Source organism: Gadus morhua, chromosome 4 (assembly GCF_902167405.1).
Source record: "Gadus morhua chromosome 4, gadMor3.0, whole genome shotgun sequence".
Taxonomy (NCBI): Eukaryota; Metazoa; Chordata; class Actinopteri; order Gadiformes; family Gadidae; genus Gadus; species Gadus morhua.
Genome location: NC_044051.1, coordinates 14,144,690 through 14,168,679, shown reverse-complemented (window position 1 = coordinate 14,168,679; position 23,990 = coordinate 14,144,690). Strand labels below are relative to the sequence as shown.

Below are 23,990 nucleotides of genomic sequence, written 5' to 3'. Positions count from 1 at the left end.
GGGAGACTCCCTTTCTCTCTCTCTCTCTCTCTCTCTCTCTCTCTCTCTCTCTCTCTCTCTCTCTCTCTCTCTCTCTCTCTCTCTCTCTCTCTCTCTCTCTCTCTCTCTCTTTCTGTGAGAGGGGGTGGGCAAGAAACCAACGAGAGCCACATTTCGGGGGGCCAAAGAGGGTTGGTTCAGCTGAAGGCTAAAACACGGTGATATGCTAACGCTGCAATCATTTCCTGCAGGCATCTGGAAGTGTTTTACACCTTTCAAACCGGCCTGGAATGCCGTGCGCCCTGTTCCCGGTTCCTCTTTTCAAATATTTTCTTCACGAAAAACAAATCCGCTGCCACCACCACCACCACCGCCGACCCTCTCCCTTTATATGTGCGCTGCTCCCACACAATTATTCGACTGCATGAAGAGATGGCTTGAGGTTGAGTCGTACGGTAAATCAGTGCATGGGAAAGAAGAGCATTTCCACTGAGATCTTTACCAGATGTGATGGTGCTGTTGGTATGATCTCTCTCTCTCTCTCTCTCTCTCTCTCTCTCTCTCTCTCTCTCTCTCTCTCTCTCTCTCTCTCTCTCTCTCTCTCTCTCTGTCTCTGTCTCTCTTTGTCTCTCTCTGACCTTCTCTCTGACTGTCCATCTGTCTGTCTACATCTGTTTATTTGTTTTAAGACAGTTCAGTGTTTGTGCACAAGGTTGATGTATGTGCATGATGCGTATTTGCAAACACACACACAATCACAAATATATTCAGACACGCACATACAAATAAAGAAACACACAGACACACACACAATACTGACTACGCATAAGGATATCTGGATAATTCTACAGGGAGGAGGAAGCATGTAATTGAGTGAGAATGCGATTGCATTATCCAATCAAAGCCAGATCCAATATTGTTTTGAAAACAGAAGCCTGTATATTATATTACAAACTCAAATTAAAAGGTGACATCCGCCCAGGATAACCCCAGCCTGCAGACGTTCTGTAGCTCCTTCATCTTTATGAAAATCATTGTGAAGTAAACATTACTGTCCGCAACTTCAAAATGTCTAATCGCCATGAAGCAGAATATTTTGTGTCACAAAAGTTCTGTTGTAATGTTAACTTTTATTTAAAAAAAATACTTTTTGTAGTCTTTGATTGTTGACGGTTGCATTTTTACATGCCGCATCATCCCTGATCTCCTTAATCTGACTGTTGTGTCCTCCTGAAGGAAGCTGAAGCTGGAGAAGGAGCTGGCTGGGATGCTGTGGAGGATCAAGTGGGAGGACCTGCAGTTCGAGAGCCCCAACAAGTACCACAAGCGGGCGGGCAGCCGCCTCACCCTCTCACAGGTACCTGCCCTCCGAGGCCCTGTCTAGGGGCTCAGAGCCAACTGGAGCATGCTGGCATGTATGAGGCCTTAAACAGTTCCTGTAGATGTGGTTCAGATGGATATATTGGAGATTTCTCTCCGATCCTCTCTGGTTTCCTCTTTTCCACAGTCATGTTATCTTCTTAATGTGCACTCAAAAAAAGTTGGCCTGGATCCGAATCTTTGGGAAGAAAATTCATCATTCTTCATTGAAGTGAAATACTTTTATAATAATAATATTTGTCGCCATCATAAAAAGGCAGCTAACACACAACAGCTGGGTGGCTTGTTTTTGTCAATTTAGCAGAAGCTCAGGATATTTCTCCTGTCATTTGTCTTACACTAAGTAGTTTTACTTTTACTTTGTAATGTGTCATTTTATAGGAGGCAAGGTAGAGTACTGAGCGCTATACTGTGTTGAACTGACGACAAAAAAGACTAGTATGGCCATTCAATGCATGCCTTATCCAAGGCTTATGAAGGGTGATATAGGCTGTGTTTAACTCGCAGCTGAAGGGTTCTGGATTTCAGCTTACGTGGATCAGCTTTGCTTGTAAGCATGATGGCTGTGCCCTATCTACACCGCTATATCCATATCTTTACCTGCCACACGTGGATTAAAGCTTGTCCTGAATACACTCTGTGCTTAATATTTTATACATTATATAATATTTTATGACATATTACGCCACACAAACAAGGTATTGAGTTATGGACGTCGAACCTCTAGGGGTGACATTACAAGTTCACATTTTCCAGGTGTAAAATATAAACAACGACAAATATAGTCTCACAGGCTGTGACGCCAAAAAATGCTTTGAATTAATTCGAAACATCAAACTGCTCCAGATTTATGCGTTCATTCACGATGACCTCACGCTGTAATAGGCTGGCAGCCCTCAACGCCGTTTTCTTCATGATGTTCAGCTTATTGCTCACAGCGGTTTCTGTTTTGTTTTGTTTATTCCATCAGTAGCCCTGGCGTCGGTCCTAACGTGTGCTTAACAAGTTGTGTTGGCAAGTTCCAGCCCCGGCCCCTCTCTGCCAATAGGAAGGCCTGGCAGAGAGGTCCGGGGGTAGCAGGCGCTCGGTCGGTGATCACCGCTCTGTGGTGCCCGCGGTGGTGTCACCGCCATGCAACACGTGAAATGACAATCGTAAATTGTCTGTACGTTTTTTATGGGCATTGGTGCTTCACTAACATGAAGATCAGGAATAAAGAGGACAGGACAAATAAGGACAAAAAGTGAAGAGCCAGACAGTCAGGCTGTCCGAATGCTTTGTTGGCTTGCACATTCTTCAGAGCCTTCCCAGCGGTCTAGTGAAGGAGACGGGGCTTGTGGTGGCTGACACATATTAAATGATTGGTAAAATAAGCCCTGTTCTGGCATAGCCCCTTAACACACACACAAATGTGGCTTTATATAAATATATATATATATATATATATATATATATATATATATATATTTGAAAACTAATGAAAATGGTGTGCATTTTTCGACGCTCGTATGCATGTTAAATATATGAAGGCCTATATAAAATCCTTTTTTCAGTATAGTCTCATTTTTTCAATCTTGGGGATAATACTGTGGAGAACAGCAATTTTCCACACTGGTGTATTTTCCAGCAACCGTTAAATTGTTGCCAATATTCGCATCCTATACAAATGTGGAGACGTCTGCTTCGTTCGTCCACTTAAATATTTAGTAATTTCTTTCCCCTCTGTGAGCACACTGCAGATATCAGCTCAAGGACTTTGAGCAATTAAACCATGAAACAAACGTCTAGAAAAACACACCTCGCAGGCCACACACATTACGGCCCTAGCTTGTCTCGGATGCCACCCCTGCAAACGGGAAGACCCGCCGAGTTTATCTTGCATTCTTGTATTAAATAACGTAAAAACACTGTGCATTTACTCTGTTATAGCACACTTGATATGTGCTCTTACAGAGCCTCTTCCAGCGAGTGTCTTGTGGCTAACTGGCACTTTCCTCCTTGCCCCCTTTCACCCCTCCAGAGAGGTTCCAGCTACGGCTCGCTGATAACTGCCCATGGAAAATATCAACTGTTTGCAAAAACGGGCTATTTTAAGGTAAGGCTTCGTGAGTTCTGACATTTTCGACTCCTGCGCCCGCTCACTCCTTTTGCCACCCACACATGTGCACACACACAAGCACCGCAGGCGGAGGAGATTCAGAGGGAGAGAAAGAGAGGACAAATAAGAGAGAGAGAGAATGAGAGAGAGAGATAGGACAAAGAGAAACAGAGAAAATGAGAGAGATAGATAGGACAAAAGAGAGAATGAGAGAGAGCGAATGAGAGTAAAACTGATCGGATGAAAGAGATAGAGAGAGTAAGATAGGAAAAAAGAGAGAGGGAGAAAGACGGATAGGACAAAAGAGAGAGGGAGGAAGAGAGATAGGTAAAAAGAGAACGGAGAGGAGAGATAGATTGGAGAGAGAGAGGTTATGAAAAGAAAGAGAGAGAGGCAGATAGGACGGAGCGAAAGGATAAGGAGGCAGAACTGAGAGTGGATATACATGAAGAGAGGGAGAGGAGAGGAGGGAAACAGCGCACAAAAGCGTGATGAATCCATAGAAATAGACAGACCAACAGACTCAGTGAGAGCAAGACATATGGACAGAACGAGAGCGAGAGTGGAAGAGCGAGCGAGCGAGGGGCAGAGAGAGGGGCAGAGAAAGAGTGGGCGAGTGGAGTTGGAGGCTTTTAAATCAAATGTATTCCCTCCCACCACCCAGTCTGGACCACATTGTTAACTTGTTGCTCTTAATCTCTCTTCTCAACAAGATGGAGGTTGTTTGTGTCATTAATGTACATGTTAATGCTGGTGACGTGTAGCAGCTAAATACATCACATTTGTAATCCATACGTTCCTTTTCAGCTCAAATGCTCCAATAAAAATCTATTTACCAAATTATTGTAGTCATCAGTTAATCACTGTTAATTGAACGTTGTCCTGCCTATATGATAAGGCTCTAGATATAAAACATAAAAAACATCTATAACATTATCTTCATGATTTGCTTCTATGGGGACTGTAGCCATTTAAAAAAACGACAGTTATATTTCTACTGCTGGGCGAATTAGACTGCCATTTTGTGTTTGTATTGAATTTATTTTGAACTTATTGATCTATACAGGTATTACTTAATGGATTCAAGAGATAAATATTAGCTGTGAGATTCTCCTGGACTTGTCACTTTCAGTGTCTGAGCACAGTTTGGTACGATGGGTAAGATAGGAGACTGCCAAACACAGATCCCCATTAATTCTGGATTACGGTCACTTGGGAAGCAGACGATTACATTGGCTGGATGTACCTCTGCCAAACAGACAGTAATTAAATCAAGGATAACAGTAACTACAGCAACAAATGAAGTGAGCGCTGCATGACGGAGACAGACAGCCCAGTGTATGCGTATTCCATCACTCCTGGTAATGACTTATATCAAGTTTACGCACTGAATTATATAAATGGTAGATTTAAACATAACGTCAAATAAACACAGCCGAATCTGGAGTCTGCAAGGTTCCTGGAACCGGCTAAGGGGCATTATAGACCACATGTTGAAGTAAAACCCGCGATAACGTCAGCACATTGACCAGATATAATCCTGCCCCGCAGACATCTAGCACCAGGTAGTGAGTACAGATGGAAGCATTTATTATCATGATAATCATATGACATTTCACAAGGTGTCGATGAAGATTACCATACGCTTTTGAATTCATGATACCCTCCTCAGCAGTCTCAATGAGTCAGGACATTTCAATATGGTTAAAAATAAATAAATGGTAACAGACTAAAAATGTTAACGTTTCCAATAATACAATATCATTCAAAGACAAGAAAGGAAAAACGTAACAGTAAGACGAAAGGAACTTTAGCATGAAGAGGATTCATCTATGTTGCATGTGATCACAAAGAAAGACTGTTAAAAAACATGTTGGATGCAAATGTTTATCACTGTTGTGTGAACGGTTGTTTATCTGTCAGGGATTGTTGTCTGAAACTCCATGGCTATTTCGTCTTGTATTGTGTGCTGAAAACATTCTTTGACCTTTTATCACACAGGGAAATCTGGTAGCCATCAAGCATGTGAACAAAAAGCGGATAGAACTGACTAGACAAGTGTTGTTCGAGCTCAAACACGTAAGTTCTCCTAACATCAAGGTCTGTTTGGACTGTATGGCGGGCTTGGCTGTATGTTTCATTTTACATGTAGTGCATCCATGTTTCTGAAATCTGTTTTCTATAACCATGAAAAATATTAATCTTTCTATATATATATCTACATCTATCTATATCTATATCAGTGAATGTATGCATGTTTGCTAAAATGCTACACATTCAATGCTTGTGATGCCCTTTTTGGACGTGCCCAAAAAACGAAACAAACTCACACACAATTTGGATCTCCATTTCTGACGTTTGTTCATTTTGCTTATATGTGTGGAACTATGAGGCAAGATATAACTGATGTATGATATAATTATAAATAATTGTGTACGTTACCGACTTATTTGTGTATGGCTATGACTATATAACACTATACTATTGTCAGTATCGCGAGGGCATTGTTCTTAAAATGTTGACGGCAAAGAACAAACGACAGCTGGGAACCATTTCTAATTTATTTTCACCACCAATGGAAGATAGAAAACAAGTCACTTTTCACACCTTCCGGAAGATGGGGAAGGATATGTTTTAATGACACACCAGATCAAGGACCTGTTTAAAAAGGACGGAGGAAGCTGCTCATTATAAGTCTGTTTATCGGGACCAGTTCAGGATATGGCTCATTACTGGAAACATGTGCCTTACTGCTAAGAGTTAACCTACCAGAGAGAGCCCCATCAAGGCTGCCTGCTACTAACGCTGCCTTACTTCGTCAAAGGCACCCTGATCAGTGATAAGAAGCTACTGGGAGGGAAAACATGGAATCGATGGGATTATGTAGAATGGAAACATGCTCCAATTATAGACCCAAAAGACTGGAAATAATAATGAATACATAATGAATATATCCTTTTTCCCCTCTTTTCTCATATTTCAGTTTAGTATCAAATGCATATATATTATATTAACTTCCCTCTACTGTTTTGACCAGTATATGTTTTGCCGACCCATAGGGTCCCTTTCCCTCACTCTATGCCATGCTCTCTCTCTCTTCTCGGAATCCTGCACTTTCTTATATTCATCTGAAACATTTCAGATGAGAGAGAGAGAGAGAGAGAGAGAGAGAGAGAGAGAGAGAGAGAGAGAGAGAGAGAGAGAGAGAGAGAGAGAGAGAGAGAGAGAGAGAGGTGGAGAGTGAGAGAGAGAGAGAGAGAGAGAGAGAGAGAGAGAGAGAGAGAGAGGTGGAGAGTGAGAGGGTGGTGAGGGAGATAGAGATAGAGAGAGAAAGAGAGAGAGACAGAGAGGATGGGGAGATAGGGGAAAGAGAGGTAGCGGGAGAGAGTGGAGGGGAAAGGGAGGGAGAGGGATGGAGAGAGGGGGAGAGATAGAGAGAAAAGGGTGAGAGAGAGAGAGAGAAAGAGAGAGACAGAAGTCAGAGCTGGCATCTTCCCTACAACCCCGGAGCCCTGATCGGCTGTTAGACCGCAGCTGTGAAAAAGCCAACCAGATGGGGAAGAGGAGCCCCTGCCAACGGAAACTTAACCACTTGTCTTCCAGCGTCTCTCTCTCCTCCTGCTCCTCTCCCCCCTGCCTTCTCCTCTCGCTGGCGTTTCAGCAGGGGAAATTATATAGGCCAAAGGTATAGGCCAACTTCTCCCTGAGCTGCGAAACAGGAGCGCATAACTCCCTGGTCTTTTGGTGTGAGAGCAGCTGTCTCTCTACCTCTCTCTCCCTCTCTCTCTCTCTCTCTCTCTCTCTCTCTCTCCCTCTCTCTATACTCTCTCTCTCTCTCTCTCTCTCTCCCGCTACCTTCCTGAAACCGGTCCAAAGTAAAAACACACAGTGTTGAGGTTTCTCTGCAAGCTGTTTTAGACACGTTGCTTCAGACAGGCTGCTATAGAGTCTGTTTACATTCGCCCTAGACGCCGCTGACCGTACATGGTTCTCAACGGCATATGCATCCTTTCGCATTGGCCTTCATCACGTCTCGTTTGTTTTCGGCGTCTCTCGAAAAACAACGCGTCAAACGTTTCCCCCTGACTTTATTTAGAATTCGTCTGGCATTTCTTTTAAATCCGAAATTGGAGGAGGTCCAACGTCATGAAAACAGAGCGTGGAATCGGTGAACACTTTTCCGTGTACTCTTTTTTTTCTTCTTTCTTCCCCCCCCCCAAACATGTTTTGCCGGCCCCTGCTCTAATATTACCCCTTGTACGTCCTCTAAACACCTCACGTTTTTTTTCTTCCCCGACTCGCCGTTGTAGCACACTGGCTCATTCATAACCTCCAAGGGCAATTTATTCACAGGCACTGGTGTCAGCGAGGTGCCCTATACAGGAATGCTTCTGAACACATAGAAAAGACACTGTGCCAACCCGGTCTCCTCCGCAAATACACCATTCTGATGAACCAGCGGCAGAGTATTGAAATAACTCTCGATTTTTATCTCCGAAGCGTGTCGTCTGGGCCCTCCTCTCCGTTCAGTTCAGTGTGGGAGAGAGGAGGGAGGGGGAGAGAGAGCTCCGCACTCACGCTGGTGTTGGTTGTTATTTTTAGATGCGCGACGTTCAGTTCAACCACCTGACGAGGTTCATCGGAGCCTGCATCGACCCGCCCAACATCTGCATCGTCACCGAGTACTGCCCAAGGGGAAGTCTGCAGGTGGGATCCGCTGTTCTGCTTGATTTCTTGGTTTGGTTGTCTTTGGCTCTGAAGCCAACCGTTTATAAATAAATCTGTCCATTCATGATAATTATAATGTTTCAGAGCAATGCACTGATGCCCCCAACATAACAAAAAACCCTGGTTATAATTTAGAATAAAAGAGAGTAGCAATTATTCATAATAATTCCGTAGTTAATTCATCATTAATATGTTATCCTTCCGTCTTCCATCCACCTATCCATCCATAATCAGTCCATCCCCCGTTTCCATTGATCCCACCCGGCATCTCTTCTCCTCCTCACACCAACCGATAACAAACCAATGAGCTCTTCTCTGCTTATCGTCATCTAACATGTTGCCATATCCCTAAAAAAAATTCCCTTCGCACAGTGTGTGTGTGTGTGTGTTTGTGTGTGTGTGTGTGTGTGTGTGTGTGTGTGTGTGTGTGTGCGTGTGAATGTGTGTGTTAGTATGGTTGCATGTGTATGTGTGTTTGTGTGATGGAACATATCTTAAATTGCGTTTGTCAAAGTAACATGGCTTTGGCAGGTCACCGTTCGAGGAATTACGGGAACTCAAAAGTTGAGATTGTTTGTTGAAGTAGTGACGAGTCCAAGTAAAGTCAATTACAGACAGCAGAAAGTAGATATTGTCTATCACTTAAAATTCACTGGGGGAAATAAAAATCGTTCTACCCCTGTACCATGAGTTACTGGCCAAATAAGGAACGGGAAAAGGGAAGAGAGATAAGACGTACCAAAATATCATGTGGAACCGTTATCACTATCATTTTTTAAAGTTACAAATGTTCTCAATATCCTGGTTTTAATAATTTACAATTGAACTGGATGAATGATTACAATTCCAGAAATGCATTCGTGCTTTACTAGATAATGGTCCACCATGTTTAGTTGTGTGACATGGTTTTGTTTGGTGTTTTTCCTTGCAGGACATTCTGGAGAATGATAGCATTAACCTGGACTGGATGTTCCGATACTCCCTGATCAACGACGTGGTGAAGGTACGTACACTCACCCAGGGAACGGACGCTAGAACAAACCAGTCATTCAGACGCATCTACGAGAGTTTTCTGGACGTAAGCGTTGTAGTTGTTAGTAACGTTGAAAATTACATTTAAGGTACTTGCAAACTACATGCAGACGTCTGCCTACTGGAGAAGGCTTGAGTTACGCCAATATACTGTATAAGGAAAAATCTCCCTAGTTGAAATTAGTAGCACAACATTTGGGAGAAGAGAGGACCAATAAATGTTCAATGAAAAAATCATGTCCTCAATTGTTGCTTTTTCTCATGCAAGCATGTTGACATTGACAACATCAGACAGGAACATCCTTCTTCACAAACATCGAAGTCCTGGAGGTTGAATTTAATCCATCTTGGTGCAAAGACAAATGTTTAGTCTTCCTTTCAAAGCAGCCTCTTTTTTTGCCACGACATCTGTCTCTTGGGTAAACCCTGCGTAAAACCAAGCATATACGACACAGCAGTGCAATTGAATCACCACACCACAATGATCACTCGATTTTAAAGCTTTGGTGAGAAACATTCAGAATGAACTGCATGCTTCCACCAGTCTTTAATCCATCATCACACATCACACAATCACCACACGTGTAGGTGTGTGTTTCAGTGTTTTATTTGTGTGTGTGTGTGTGTGTGTGTGTGTGTGTGTGTGTGTGTGTGTGTGTGTGTGTGTGTGTGTGTGTGTGTGTGTGTGTGTGTTAGTGCGTGTCTGAGAGTGTGTGCTCATGAGTTGCTGCTGAAAAAAAAATGTATGCAGTTTAAGCGCTTCATTAAAATTCTCCTCCTCTATGCCAGGGTATGAACTATCTCCACAACAGCTACATAGGCTGCCATGGAAATCTGAAGTCATCTAATTGCGTGGTGGACAGCCGATTTGTTTTGAAAATCACGGATTATGGCCTGGCTAGCTTCCGCTTCTCCAGTGAGAACGATGACTCACATGCACTTTATGCAAGTAAGTTGACTCAAGCTGTCAGATAGGAGCTTGTATAAACATGTTTACATATGCACGTGTGTATATGAATGTATGTGTGTGTGTGTGTGTGTGTGTGTGTGTGTGTGTGTGTGTGTGTGTGTGTGTGTGTGTGTGTGTGTGTGTGTGTGTGTGTGTGTGTGTGTGTGTGTGTGTGTGTGTGTGTATGTCTGTGTGTGCGTGTGTGTGTATTTGAATCTCTGCCTCTGTGTATGTCTTGGCCAGTGATTGTGTGTGTTTCTGTGTCTGTGTTTATACTTGTTATACCGTGTGTGATTGTGTGTCTATGTGTGTCTGTCTTTATATTTGTGTGTGTGTGGGTACGTGTGTGTTTATATTTGTGTCAGTTTATATTTGTGTTTATATTTGTAAATGCATGTGTTTGCATGTTTCATTGTGTTTGTGTGTGTGTGTGTGTGTGTTTCCAGAGAAGCTGTGGACGGCTCCGGAGCTGCTGATATACGACCGCCACCCTCCACTGGGGACACAGAAGGGTGACGTGTACAGCTTTGGCATCATACTCCAGGAAATAGCCCTGAGAAATGGGCCCTTTTATGTGGATGGCATGGACCTCAGCCCCAAAGGTAAACAAGCCGTCTGTCCTGGGCCACCAAACTACTATGGCATTAGACCCACACAGCATAAACAAGGGAACAACTGTTTGTACCAACCCTGACCCCCCGACAGGGAGGCAGCCTCACCACCGATTATCTGAAAATAACTTCAGGCAAGGAATTACTCAAAGCAGACAGATGCCAAAACCGAGACACATCAGAAAGAAAAGGAAACAACGGGGCCGAAACAAGGAAATAACAGATAAAAAAGACCGGTGCCTAACAAAGTGTTTCCAGTTACACAGCGCTAAATGTGCTTTCATATCACCAACAACAGGAATGATGCGTCTTAGGTAAAGTGGGTGGACCGCATTTACAAACAGCCTTGTCCTTTTATAGTTGCCGTTTGGCCATAGCCGACGTTGTCCTCGACGGCAGGGGGACACACTGGACACAAAACGTATCGAAACACTGCAGATCCAGAGGAAAGAATCTCTGTGTTGTTATTAGCGGAACATGGCCGATGCAGAGCTGCTGTTTCTTGAGGAAGCGGAAAATAATGTAATCAGTTTGCCATACCTTTCAAAGAGAAGGCGTTGGAGGAAGGAGGCGATGGAATGTTTGCCGTTTACATTCATCGCCGTGCCCCCGTGTGGAGGGGTCACCTACGTGTTCGTGCAGGCGGACTCGCTCCCACAACCTCCCCACAAAGGCGGTCTACCTTGACCGAAACAACAACAACAACAAGAGAGCAGGAGTTAGAAACAGCATGTGTGAAGCATGTGTGACGTCATCTGAGGTCACACGACAAATTGCCCTATGAACCATCATCTTTTAAGAACAGTGACTATGAATGAGGTTTTATGTTCCCCGTTGCATATGAGATAAACTATCCAATCAATTTACACTTGTTGACCTAAAGAACATTACAACTAAATATATATTTATACATACACTTGTTGACCAGGGGAGGAGAACGGCATCCAAAGTCTGAGCCAATCCAAGCTGATCTGGATCAGATCCTAAGGCCCAATCCCATTTCTACCCCTTAACCCTTCCCCCTTCAAAACAAGGGGGAGGGGGAAGGGGAAGGGGTAAGGGGTAGAAATGGGATTGGGCCTAAGTCTCCGCTGTATACGCAGGCCTCGGGGATCACCAGGGGGGTAACTGTTGCGTGTGTGCGTGGGGACAGGGCATCAGTTGGGGCGTTTGTCGTATGAAGGGCTCCATGCTATTGCCTTAAACAGCACATTATCCCCACCTCAATTTTAATAATTTGGCCTGCTTACGATTAAGTAAGTAAGTGACCCACCCACAATTAAAATCCAGATTCCCCTTACAGGCAGTCAGTCTGAGAATTTGAAAGAAAACGGTGTATAGCGGGGCAGCTTGTAGTCAAAACAAAACAACATGGTGGGTCTATAACGGCGCCTGACTCTATCTGATAAGCTAAGCTAACCAGCAGTGTGGAATAGCTGTTATTAGGCTGGCCTCCTAATGACTGGATAAATAGATCTGTATCTAAAAGTAAACACAGGGGATTCGTGGTTTTCAAAGTGTAAAAATAATTAGAGTTGAAAGTGATTTTATGATGATTATTATGATAATTATTATTATTAATCTTTGCAGTAGAAGTACTAGTAGAAGTGGCAGGGATGTTGGTAATGCTGCTATCCCTAGCAGATATCCTAGCAATATTCATATTATCCTGAATAACATGATTCGTTTTTTGATGAAGAATTTAAGCAAACAAAAAGAAGAAAGACTTATGAAAGGGCATTGCAGTGGCAAAATGGGTTGATTTGAATTGCACTTCAATAGAGAATGTGGTTCAGCAGCTATGGAATTTAACCTGTTGGTACAGCCGCCCAAAAGAACCGTTTGCACCGAGAGTGTGAGTGTCGTCAACAATCAATGAATCATATGCTCTGATGACTCAAATAAGAACATCTTGTATCTGCGACTGTCCCAAGCCTGCAATGAGCCTGTCCGATCATTTTGTTCAGCCCGAATAAAATGATTGGATGGTCTACCAGTTTGTCAACCTACCTACCAGGCTACCTGCGCACCCTCTGCCCGTGCACTCAATGCACATGAGCGCAGTCTTCCACAAGGCTAGGCAGACCTATTGCTGAAGCTAGCTAGTTAGGCATGTGTTGTGGGGGAGGATGCTTTGAAAGAGGCCTATAGTGAGAGGGGGGATTCTTTAGTTTGGATTCTCTCCAAATCGAACTTACTCCGGCCTGCTCCTCATAATTGCTTACCCTACCCTGAAACAGATTGGCAGGTGAGGTGCAAAACGCTGGACGAGTGTTTAGGCCTCTGATATTTAACATAACCAGCTTGGCTGTAGCTTGTGAGGAGAGGGGAGGCAAGAGGGGGAGAATGCAACAGCAGTCTTTGGTGGAGCTGCAGGTCGCGTTGTCTTACTGGTGTTCCCGTGGGGAAGCACATAGAGTCCCCTCACAAGCTTAGACTCTTGTGGTCGCCTGCCCAGAATGAGATTACTAAATCACCCAGCAACCAATTGCCTGTGAGGTTCAACACGATGACGCATGCAGTATACAACTAAGAGTTAAGTTGTATGTAATGTAAGAGCAAAGTTTAAATAGAATCATAGGCGACCTAGTTAGGCAGATTTGGGTAGACCAGATTTTTAAATAGAGGACCTTGGAAATTTTGCTTTCAATCAGTCATCACAAATCGACAACAAAACAGCACTTATAAAATAATCAATTCCACAGCAATGTTGTTTCTCTCTGTTTCTCTATCTCTCTGTTCTCTTCTCTCTGTCTGCTTCTCACTCTCGTTCTCTCTGTCTCTCTGTCTCTGTCTCTCTCTCTCTCTCTCTCTCTCTCTCTCTCTCTCTCTCTCTCTCTCTCTCTCTCTCTCTCTCTCTCTCTCTCTCTCTCTCTCTCTCTCTCCCTCTCTCTCTGACCACCAGTGTCTCCTGCCCTTCCTCCCACTAGAGATCGTGCAGAAAGTGCGTAACGGCCAGAAGCCGTACTTTCGGCCCTCCACCGACCACAGCCAACACTGTGAGGAGTTGACCTTCCTCATGGAGGGCTGCTGGGCCGAAGACCCCATCGAACGCCCCGACTTCAGCCACATCAAGATCTACATCACCAAGCTCAACAAGTGAGCACTCTGCCTGGAAATGACTAGCTAACTACAACCTGCCTAGAAATGACTAGCTAACTACAACCTGCCGAGAAATGACTAGCTAACTACAACCTGCCTAGAGATGACTAGCTGCCTAGAACCTGCCTAGAGATGACTAGCTAACCACAACCTGCCAAGAAATAAATAGCTGCCTAGAACCTGTCTAGGTATTAGAAAAGACTGTGGTCACTCTTTTTTAAGTGCTCCAACAACTTAAGGTTACTTAAACGGGAACCGGTTTACTTACTTATTTTCTAATGTGAGAGAGTAATGCTTCAATAAACGTGTCGTGAAATAGTCGTGGCCAACAACATCCACTCCCCGGAAAAAAACGTTGAAAAGGCGAACCAGTGAAGTTATTCGTTCATAATTGCGTTCTCCAAAATGGACCAATGACTCTAACGGGCAAACCTAGATAACTGACATGACCTAATATGGGGTTTATGTTCAGCCTTCATTCCCCAAATGTCATATTAGAACATTTCTCAATGTCCCGAAAAATCGCGACGAACACTGCCTTGAGATTGATTATGAATTTTGCTTTTTCTTTTACACTTTTTTTGGTAGCTCGGAAAAAAGCCATCTCTTTAGACAAGCTTCAGATGATTACTTCTGATTGTTCCTTACTTATGCAGTCCACAAACCAACTCAACAACTGACCCCGGCAAGTGGCTGTTTTTGATTGTTCCCCTTCATGGAAGCCCCTTGCCGCACCTCTCCCTATATTGCGTCCAATGAGAGCATGAATTATTCATTGACGTATTTTTCTGGTTTCTTTTTATGGCTGCTGCAGCAAGGCCTGCATGAATGGCAGCTCTGAAAGCTCTAATCACACTAGAACACGCCCGCGCACACATGCACACACATGCACAAACACTCACAGATGCACACACACATGCATAAGAAAACTGACTCCTAGTCTCCAGTCAGTTCAGTTCAGTTAAGTCCCTGAAACCCTGGTGATGAGGCCCATATTTGTTGTGATTCAAAAAAAGCCTTGTTGCGTCCATTCATGTACATCTCAGTGAATGAGGGGTCTGTAATAGCCGGTGTTAATCCGGTCTTTGCTGTGTATCCAAGAACAACAGCAGACTAACTTCCTTGTTGTTGACCTGTTTGGTCTGCAGTAATGACTTCAGTAATCTTTTCCAATCTGCCGAAAGCTTAGCCGGTGAATGAAGAGCTGCAGCTGACACAGACATCTATAATATACTAAAGCATAGCATTGCAAATCATGACATTACCTCGTACTTCAGACACGTTACTTAACGTAGCACACCAAAACACACCATGAAAAACACAACCCGCCACATACCACAGAAACACAACAGTACAACCCAACACCAAACCAAACCCAACAGTAAACCCAACGACATTAAACAACGGCAAAACACGCATCACCATACCACACTACAACAAAGAAACAGCAGTGACAGCTCCCCCTGTTCTGTCCTACTCCTCTGCCTGTCACCTCACTGTGTGTGTGTGTGTGTGCGTGTGTGTGTGTGAGTGTGTGACGGCCAGTGATGTATGGCGTCCATCTGCTAGTGGTGGCCCCCCTAGCCCCCCGTTATGATGGATTTTCTCAGATGTACTCAAGGATGCGCCGTCACAGCGTGTGCGAAAGCGTTCCCTGCGGCCCCCCCACTATTTTCATTAGCCAAATGTATGTTGTTGACACGACATGACGGACGGTTTGTTATTTTTGGTGTGTGTGTGTGTGTGTGAGGGAAGGGGGGGGGGGGGGGGGAGGTTGAAGGCAGGGAGACAAGGGAGGTCTTCAGGCTGCAAACGACCCGGGCTTCACCCAGCCCGGCGAGAGGACACCCGACCACTCCACCCGCCGTGAATAGCTGACCTCCTGGCCGCTCGCGCGCCGCACGTCGCCAGCTCGTTTGTCATCGTTCTCCCACTGACACGTTCAGCTTTTTTGGTTGTCCACGCCCGTGTGCGTCACATGGGTTATTTCAACCAATACGGGTTGAGTTATACGATTTTTCGTTTTGTTATAATTTCTGTTTTATTTTATAAATCTTTTATATTATGATTTAGCACATTCATATTTGTATATTATTTATATTCCAATAAAGTTATTCGGATAAACTCCTTTATCTATTTTTTTTTTTATTCCTTTTTTTATTGTTAAATGTATGCATGCGTAAGTTAACAACGCTTTCATAACCAAATGCTGAGTGCTTGATGAAAAGCCCTGTGTTAACAGACACCACGGTCACGCTTGGGACCACGTATGTTATCACAGCGTGTATTTCCAATCGCCACAAGAAGCTCCCAAGATATGGGGGGGGGGGGGCCACAAGATCCACCTTCCTGTTGGGAGCGATCGTCTTCATCCAGGGTCACTGAGCCTCTCAATCATCGGCATGTTCTCCGACGTTGACCAGTGGTGAGGTGGAAGAAGCACCAGGAAGTCCTTCCCCTGCATAATGGATTATATCCACTCTCTCTGTCTGCATGCGCCCTGGCACCCAGGGGATGCTACATCGTTCCAGGCAGCAGAGCACATCACTCACATGTGTCATTGCACTAAATACTGCGTTACTCATCCCCCCTCCTCGCGTTAACCTGAGCATGTAGGTGTTTGTGTGTGTGTGTTGGTGTGTTTGTGTGTGTGTGTGTGTGTGTGTGTGTGTGTGTGTGTGTGTGTGTGTGTGTGTGTGTGTGTGTGTGTGTGTGTGTGTGTGTGTGTGTGTGTGTGTGTGTGTGTGTGTGTGTGGAGGATCTGGGAACTGGGAGATAGTGGTAATATGGAAAGATGCCAAACACAGATGGTTTTAACCACTATGTTGGTATATGACTGACCTTGCGATGTGTGCTTTCATGTGTGTGTGTGTCTGCGTGTTTGTATGTGTGTGTGTGTGTGTGTGTGTGTGTGTGTGTGTGTGTGTGTGTATGCCTGCTGCGTTGCGAGTGGGACTATGATACATTCTACATATTATATAATCTATAATATAATACATTGTACCGTTAATGTTACTGCAGAACCGTAGGTGCTACTTAAGCTAATAACGACATTTTCTTTGACAAATGGAACAGTGGAAGAATTGAGAACTTTTTGATATTTAGCATGTAGAGGGACATGCAACAAGTCTCAACAAAAGGCATGTTTGAATGTCATGCTATCTAGTAGCATCTGATTATCTACTAGAGAAAATACCTTCATGTCCCTCTCCCCCCTACCAAAAGCTATTTTATAGCCTGCCATCATTATCATCATTATCATCATCATCAACGTATCGAATCGATTGGTCAAAACGATTACCTCACTCAATTGTTTTTGGTTGTTCACAATCAAGAAGTAACACCTAGGCTGTGGTGAAGAAATGGAAGTTTCCTAGGGGCTGAAGGGTCTATTTCACTGTGATGTGTGTCTGTTCTTCGAATCTTTGCTGTTCTTCGAATCTTTTGCTGTATCTTTGCTGTTGCTGAATTCGGTTGGAAGTAAACGGACGGAAAAAAACAGTCTTCTGCAAACAGCCTTCTGCAAACATCTCTATTAATCTTTCAACGTCTTTATTCCATCTATCTCTGGAAAAGCCAGCTCTGATTGGTCCGACGATTGCCAAACTTTCCTCTGGTGCCGCAAACTCTGAAGAACGCGGGACTCCTTTCAACGCCATGAACTGTAGCTCCCCTTTCCCAGCACTGATCGGTCTTATCATGTCTGTTTTCGTGGGAGAGCCTCACAACGGGCTCCAGGCCAGGCTGTCAGGGAGAACCCGACTGTGGACTTGGGAGATCAGGGCTCAGGTCTCACCACGCGAGTGTGTCTTGTGTTCCTCCAGGGAGGGCAGCACCAGCATCCTCAACAACCTGCTGTCCAGGATGGAGCAGTACGCCAACAACCTGGAGAACCTGGTGGAGGAGCGCACGCAGGCTTACCTGGAGGAGAAACGCAAGGCCGAGAACCTCCTCTACCAGATTCTGCCACAGTAAGACCACCGCCGTTTCACTTCTGCATGGGCCGCCATCATCCAACATGGACGCTCGTAGTATTGTGAAGATATTATCACATGTATAAAGATTGTTTCATTGACTTTGCGCTAGTATTCATAATTGTTTATTTGACAAGTAAAATGAACTGAATTGACGATTGTCAATCTCCAGCACAGCAGAAGAAGGCTTATTCCTCATGTGCGCTAGAATGTTTATGCAAAGCATTGAAATCTCCCTGGCGTCTGAACGGTGCCCTCCATGGAGTGCAGTAGTAGTGGTGTTGCTGCTAAGAGGGTGCATCAAAGTGACAGGCAAGCCTCTCATTAAGGGGCTCCTGGGGAGATAGGGGAAGCGGGAGGAGAGAAAAGGAGGGTTGGAGCGTTTAAGCCCAGATGGGAAGCTCCCCTGACCTCTCTAGCTGTCATTCTCCATACCCTGGCTGGCTATTACCTCATTTAGCCCTCCTTCTGTTTCATGTGGTTTCATGTGTTGCTGCCCTGTAACTGATGGACCGGCGTGGAGGGGGACTGAGAGATAGTAGTCCTTCTCATGATGATGATCCTTAGAAATGTGCTGAGTGAGCGCTGTTGTAAGATGTGGGGACTGGACTGGGTTCTTTTAACCACGCATATTATGTATATGAACCGGAAAATAATAATATTAATATACGGGTCCAATCTAGACACGCGTAGAAATATTTAAACCCAATTACCCCTAAAGTGTAAAATAAGTGCACCGTTAAGTGTTTTCAACTAAAGTTGTTCTGAAGTCAAAATACAGCATACAGTTATAGTATCTATGAAATGTGTGTGAAAATCAAAATGATGATTTATCCTTTAGAAATTGTTCAAGTATGGGGGCATTTCCATATTATCCTTGGTGATCACTTATTTTCCCACCAATAGTTGAGGTCATCCAAATGAAAGACCCCTTCATGATATTCAGCGGTGCGGAAGCCAGTGGAAATCCTTCATGGCTCTCACCTGTGAACCTGTGAGTTACTCACCGCTGGGCCCTGTGTTGTGGTACAGCTCTGTGGCGGAGCAGCTGAAGAGAGGGGAGACGGTGCAGGCGGAGGCCTTCGACAGCGTCACCATCTACTTCAGTGACATCGTGGGCTTCACCTCCATGTCGGCCGAGAGCACGCCGCTACAGGTAACAACGGCCTCGACACTCAGTCATCTACACTCCCTGGCTCTCCATTTCTCCTTTACAAGAACTAGACACATTCTAGTGAATAAAGGCAACACAGAAATGTTCCCCAACACTTGATGAGACCCAAACAGAACGGGGTTAGGCGGCAAAAAATGAATGCGTCCTTGTTGATTCAAATTTTGATTTGGTACAAGACAAAGGCAAAGTAGGGTACATATGTGACAATATATATCCATCAGAAGGCCAGGATAATAGACGGAAAGATAAACAAGTACTATTATCAAGGACAATAATTATTTTGTTTGTGTTCAAATGTCTTGACTTGCCAAACTACGGTAAATCAGGTATTCTGTACTTTAATTTCATGTGTGAGTTTTGATTGGGTCAAAGTTTAGTATTCGCATTGGCAGTTCGAACATAAATTTCACTTTGCTTGTTTGGCTCTTATTAAACCTATTTCTCAATTCAACAGGTAGTTCCCGCAGCCATGATAAGCGCTCTACTTGTCTTATGTGTTATATATTTGTTAATCAAGCATACATTCGGTCTAAAAACGAAACAAAAGTAATGACTGCGTTGCGATCACAGCGGCTCCACTTCCTTTGTTGTTAATGCGTGACATGTATTCAGCATCCTACTTACTCTTGTGTGTCATAGCACCCACTGGAAATGCACCCACCCGGCGGCTACAACTCAAAATAGTCTGACGGAGGGAAGGGAGAGGGCATTGACGCAGAGTTGACTCATTCGGTGCCTTATCTTCAATAGTGAGCAATGCTAAACGCCAGGGAAAGCATAAAGGCAGCGTGTTCTGTCTCATCGCGATAAAAGCCCACGAAAGTCTCACCACGGAAGAGGGGTCCGGTGGGGGGGGGGGGGGGGGGGGGGGGGGGGGTGAAGGGTCATCACATGAGAATGTATGACTTCACAGGAAACTCAACGATAAGAGTGATAGTGTTAATCTGTGGTAGCCGTGCGATCCATTTACAGTTTTTGGATGCTTATGTTTAGATTGTGTTGAGCTAAAGTTGCAGGTTCTGGAATTTAGTGGAATGCGATTTGCGATCTTACCTGACTTCAGGATGGTCTACAGTGACTTTCTTGCGACACATATTGAAGTGTGTAAACGCATCGCTTACGTTCATCTTTAAAACGATTATACAACATGTGCACAGGAGTATCAATATAATTGCTTTTCTGTTTTCACCCTTACAATCTTTAGAGTTGACATAATTGGTGCACATATATGCCCTTTTACAGAAAATATTTTAAAATAAACAAGCATAAAGCAGGTGAATTTTTCACATTTGAAAACGAACTATGAACAGAATGTTGTAAGAAGCAAGGCTTTGAATACTTTGAGTCAGTCAATGCCATAAATTCGTTATTTTATTTTAGTCTGGGGAACCGAAGTCAGGGGACCCTAATAGTTTGGCCCGAACCCTAGATGGGCCTTACCCCAAGGTTGGGAACCAATGTATTATTAACGATGCCTGTTTTTTATGCCCATCCCAAAGCCAAAAAAAGAATCTGATTCTACGTAGAAGATACATATTTATTGCATCTCTTGCTCCTGTTGTAGGTCGTGACCCTGCTCAATGACCTGTACACCTGCTTCGACGCCATCATCGACAATTTCGACGTATACAAGGTAAACACATACTTGCATGTATTTTCCACAGTCTAGTCACAATGATTACACCGAGGCTGAACCTTTCAACGTGACGTTTCTGACAATCAGACATGCAGTTGATGTTTACCTTCGATACATACTGCGTGGCACCGAGAGAGGAAGCGCTCCTTCATATACACGATGGAATACTCTGTGTCTACGTGTTGTCAATGATAATGCCTGTCTGTGGCTCCCTGCCACCAGGTGGAAACCATCGGCGACGCCTACATGGTCGTGTCGGGGCTCCCCGTGCGCAACGGGAAGCTGCACGCCAGGGAGATCGCCGGGATGTCCTTGGCCTTGCTAGAACAGGTCAAAACATTCAAGATCCGACACAGACCCAATGACCAGCTGCGGCTCCGAGTCGGAATACACACAGGTGGGTCTATAGTGATGCGAACAATGGGTCCATAGTGATGCTAACAAGAGGTCTATAGTGATGCTCTCAGTAGGTCTATAGTGATGCTAACAGTAGGAACACATAGTGATGCTAACAACAGGAATACACACAGGTGGGTCTATAGTGATGCGAACAATAGGTCCATAGTGATGCTAACAAGAGGTCTATAGTGATGCTCTCAGTAGGTCTATAGTGATGCTAACAGTAGGAACACATGGTGATGCTTACAACAGGAATACACAAAGGTGGGTCTATATTGATGATAACAATATGAATACATAGTGATGCTAACAACAGGAACACATAAAATTGGGTCTATATAGTCTGACTTAGAATAGAAACACTGAGGTGGGTATATATTGATGTTAACAATAGGAACATACGGATGGGTATACAGTCGGGCTAACAATAGGAATTCACAGATAGGTCTGTAATGTTGCTAACAATAGGTGTACCAGTGTAAAGTGACTCCTGATATATTACTAACATGTGACCAAATAAATGCTATATAGCTACAGAGTCCCAAATCAATACAAAGAAAACCAAATGATATGTTGTGGTGGGAAACAGATAGCTTGCACGCCACAGAGGATATGGTAAGGGTATCTGTATGGCTATATCGGCGTAATCTAACCTTTACGATGACTTACACATACACTGATGTTACCAATGAAGATTAAAGGAATACTTTCGACTTGAACATATTCATTGCTGGGTTAAGGAGAAAAAACGTAATAAATAAAAGCTAGCCAACCCTTTTGTCCCTAGATTAAAAATGATTAAAGTGCTGATGTTTTGCACTAGAACGGCTGTGTTTCACGTAACCCCCTGGGGTATCCAGTAATGAGATGCTACATGTGTAATAACAACACAGTCGCATGTACTGTTTAGACCGGGCAGACATTTATTGTGAAGCTAAAAGGGTAAGTGACCCCGTTGGTATTTAGTGTGAATCGGAGTGCGGCGATGTGGCATTTAGATTGCGTTTATAGTCTCATGCAAACACTTGACATACAGCCGGGGGTTGACTTTTCAACGGCGTGTGTAGGAAGGCCGGCACTCAGCCACGTCTGGCTGCATGCAGATCAGCATCATCAGTGTTTCACTTCAGTCGTCCCTTCACCATCCCTGCGCTGAGTCATGGAACCGCAGCCATGTGATGCTCGTTATTTCTTTACCGGTACGATTTGAACCGTGTTTTATTTTTTGCATCTGCAGGGCCTGTCTGTGCAGGCGTGGTGGGTTTGAAGATGCCCAGGTATTGTTTATTCGGGGACACTGTCAACACCACGTCCAGGATGGAGTCTAACGGGGAGGGTGAGTTGGTCTGCAGTGTCAAGGCTGGAACACTGCTTTTCCCCGTCTTGTTCGTGGATGTGTTTCTGTTTGGTAGTTTTAATGTATCAGTGTGTGTATCTGTTTATCCATCTGTGAAATTTGCTTTAAATCAGCGATTGTTGTCCAATTACGACAAATGATTTATTAAATGAATTGTGAAGGGCATTACTTAGAACAATTTGATTACATTCTTTCAAAGTTTTTCAATCATATGCTCTGGTGACATGTCAAACAAAGAACAGATCAAAAATGTCCTAAGGCAGCCTGGAGCTTGACCACGTGATTAAAGCATCCTGTTTCAATCACTGATTCAGATAAATCCTTCTGATTCAAATTATCTTGGCTTCAGCCCGTTAAAACATGCCAAACAAATGCATTCCTAGCGAATACAATCACATTGTCTCAACAAAAGGAGGTTATTCATTCGTCATTTCTTTTGAGAAATATATTGAGAAATATACAAATAATACTTATTATCGCACCTGTGACGAACACACATGCTCTGTAGCGTTGATGTCAACATGCCGCGACAGGGCTCAGCCGTGTCCTGGCGACGGTTTGGATGCCTTTGCGAGCGTCTAATCACATGTATTGATTAGGGACTGAGGAGCTTCCTGTATTGCGCCACCACTGATAAATAATTGATAGCACTTACAGCGCAGCACCCATAGCCAGCCTTAGAGCAGTAGGCAGTACCCCAGACCAGACTCCCAAATCACTATTGAGAGCTGCTAGTGTGTGTGTGTGTGTGTGTGTGTGTAGGTGTGTGTTTGTGCGTGTTTGTGTGTGTCTATGTCTCTTGAGTCTGTGTCTGAGTCTGTGTGTGTGTTTGTGTGTGAGTGCATACGTGTATGTGTGTGTGAGTGTGTGTTGTTGGGCATGTGTGTGTGTGCGTGTATGTATGTGTGTTTCTGTCTGTCTGTCGGTTTGGGGAATGCATCAGTCTTTCCACTTTCCACTGCTTTGGGTCGGCCTTGCACCTCTGATGTTCTGCTAAAAAACAACAGAGACACTTAGCAGCAGCAGCCCTATTCTTTTTGGTTCAATTCATCAGGAGGTTGTCCCATTTCTCTGAAAACAAGACCTGTGTCATTTCTGGAAGAAATGTTATGTAGAGTTGCTGTCCCAGATGTTGTTGTTCTTATCCAATCTGTGGTATTGTTGTTCCAGCCCTGAGGATCCACCTCTCCTCGGCCACTAAAGAAGTGCTGGACGAGTTCGGTTACTTTGACCTCCAGTTACGAGGGGATATAGAGATGAAGGTAAGGACACAAACACAAGCGCACACGAACACACACACACACACACACACACACACACACACACACACACACACACACACACACACACACACACACACACACACACACACACACACACACACACACACACACACACACACACACAGTATAGAAGGCCATCAAAACAACGGCATAAACCTTAAAAACAAAAAAAAGTTTCTCTTTCCCTTTTGTCTTCCAGTCTTTCGGGTCTTTGTTGAATATTTATTAATGTCTGTCCAAACCTTGGAAAATCAAATGATGCCATAACATCATTCATTCCAATTCTGA

The 23,990-nt window shown here is 44.1% G+C and overlaps 1 protein-coding gene across 1 annotated transcript in view; it reads left to right on the top strand.

Annotated features, from left to right (window-relative positions):
- npr2 (natriuretic peptide receptor 2) overlaps positions 1-23,990 on the top strand; it is a 41,182-nt gene that overhangs the window by 16,384 nt on the left and 808 nt on the right. Inside the window, exons 8-21 of the mRNA XM_030353336.1 lie at positions 1,216-1,336; positions 3,380-3,454; positions 5,459-5,536; positions 8,060-8,164; positions 9,117-9,188; positions 10,007-10,166; positions 10,613-10,768; positions 13,708-13,876; positions 17,704-17,850; positions 18,886-19,009; positions 20,592-20,660; positions 20,886-21,060; positions 22,300-22,398; positions 23,590-23,681. Coding sequence (XP_030209196.1) covers positions 1,216-1,336; positions 3,380-3,454; positions 5,459-5,536; positions 8,060-8,164; positions 9,117-9,188; positions 10,007-10,166; positions 10,613-10,768; positions 13,708-13,876; positions 17,704-17,850; positions 18,886-19,009; positions 20,592-20,660; positions 20,886-21,060; positions 22,300-22,398; positions 23,590-23,681 — 1,642 coding nt within the window. The remainder of the gene's footprint in view (positions 1-1,215; positions 1,337-3,379; positions 3,455-5,458; positions 5,537-8,059; positions 8,165-9,116; positions 9,189-10,006; positions 10,167-10,612; positions 10,769-13,707; positions 13,877-17,703; positions 17,851-18,885; positions 19,010-20,591; positions 20,661-20,885; positions 21,061-22,299; positions 22,399-23,589; positions 23,682-23,990) is intronic.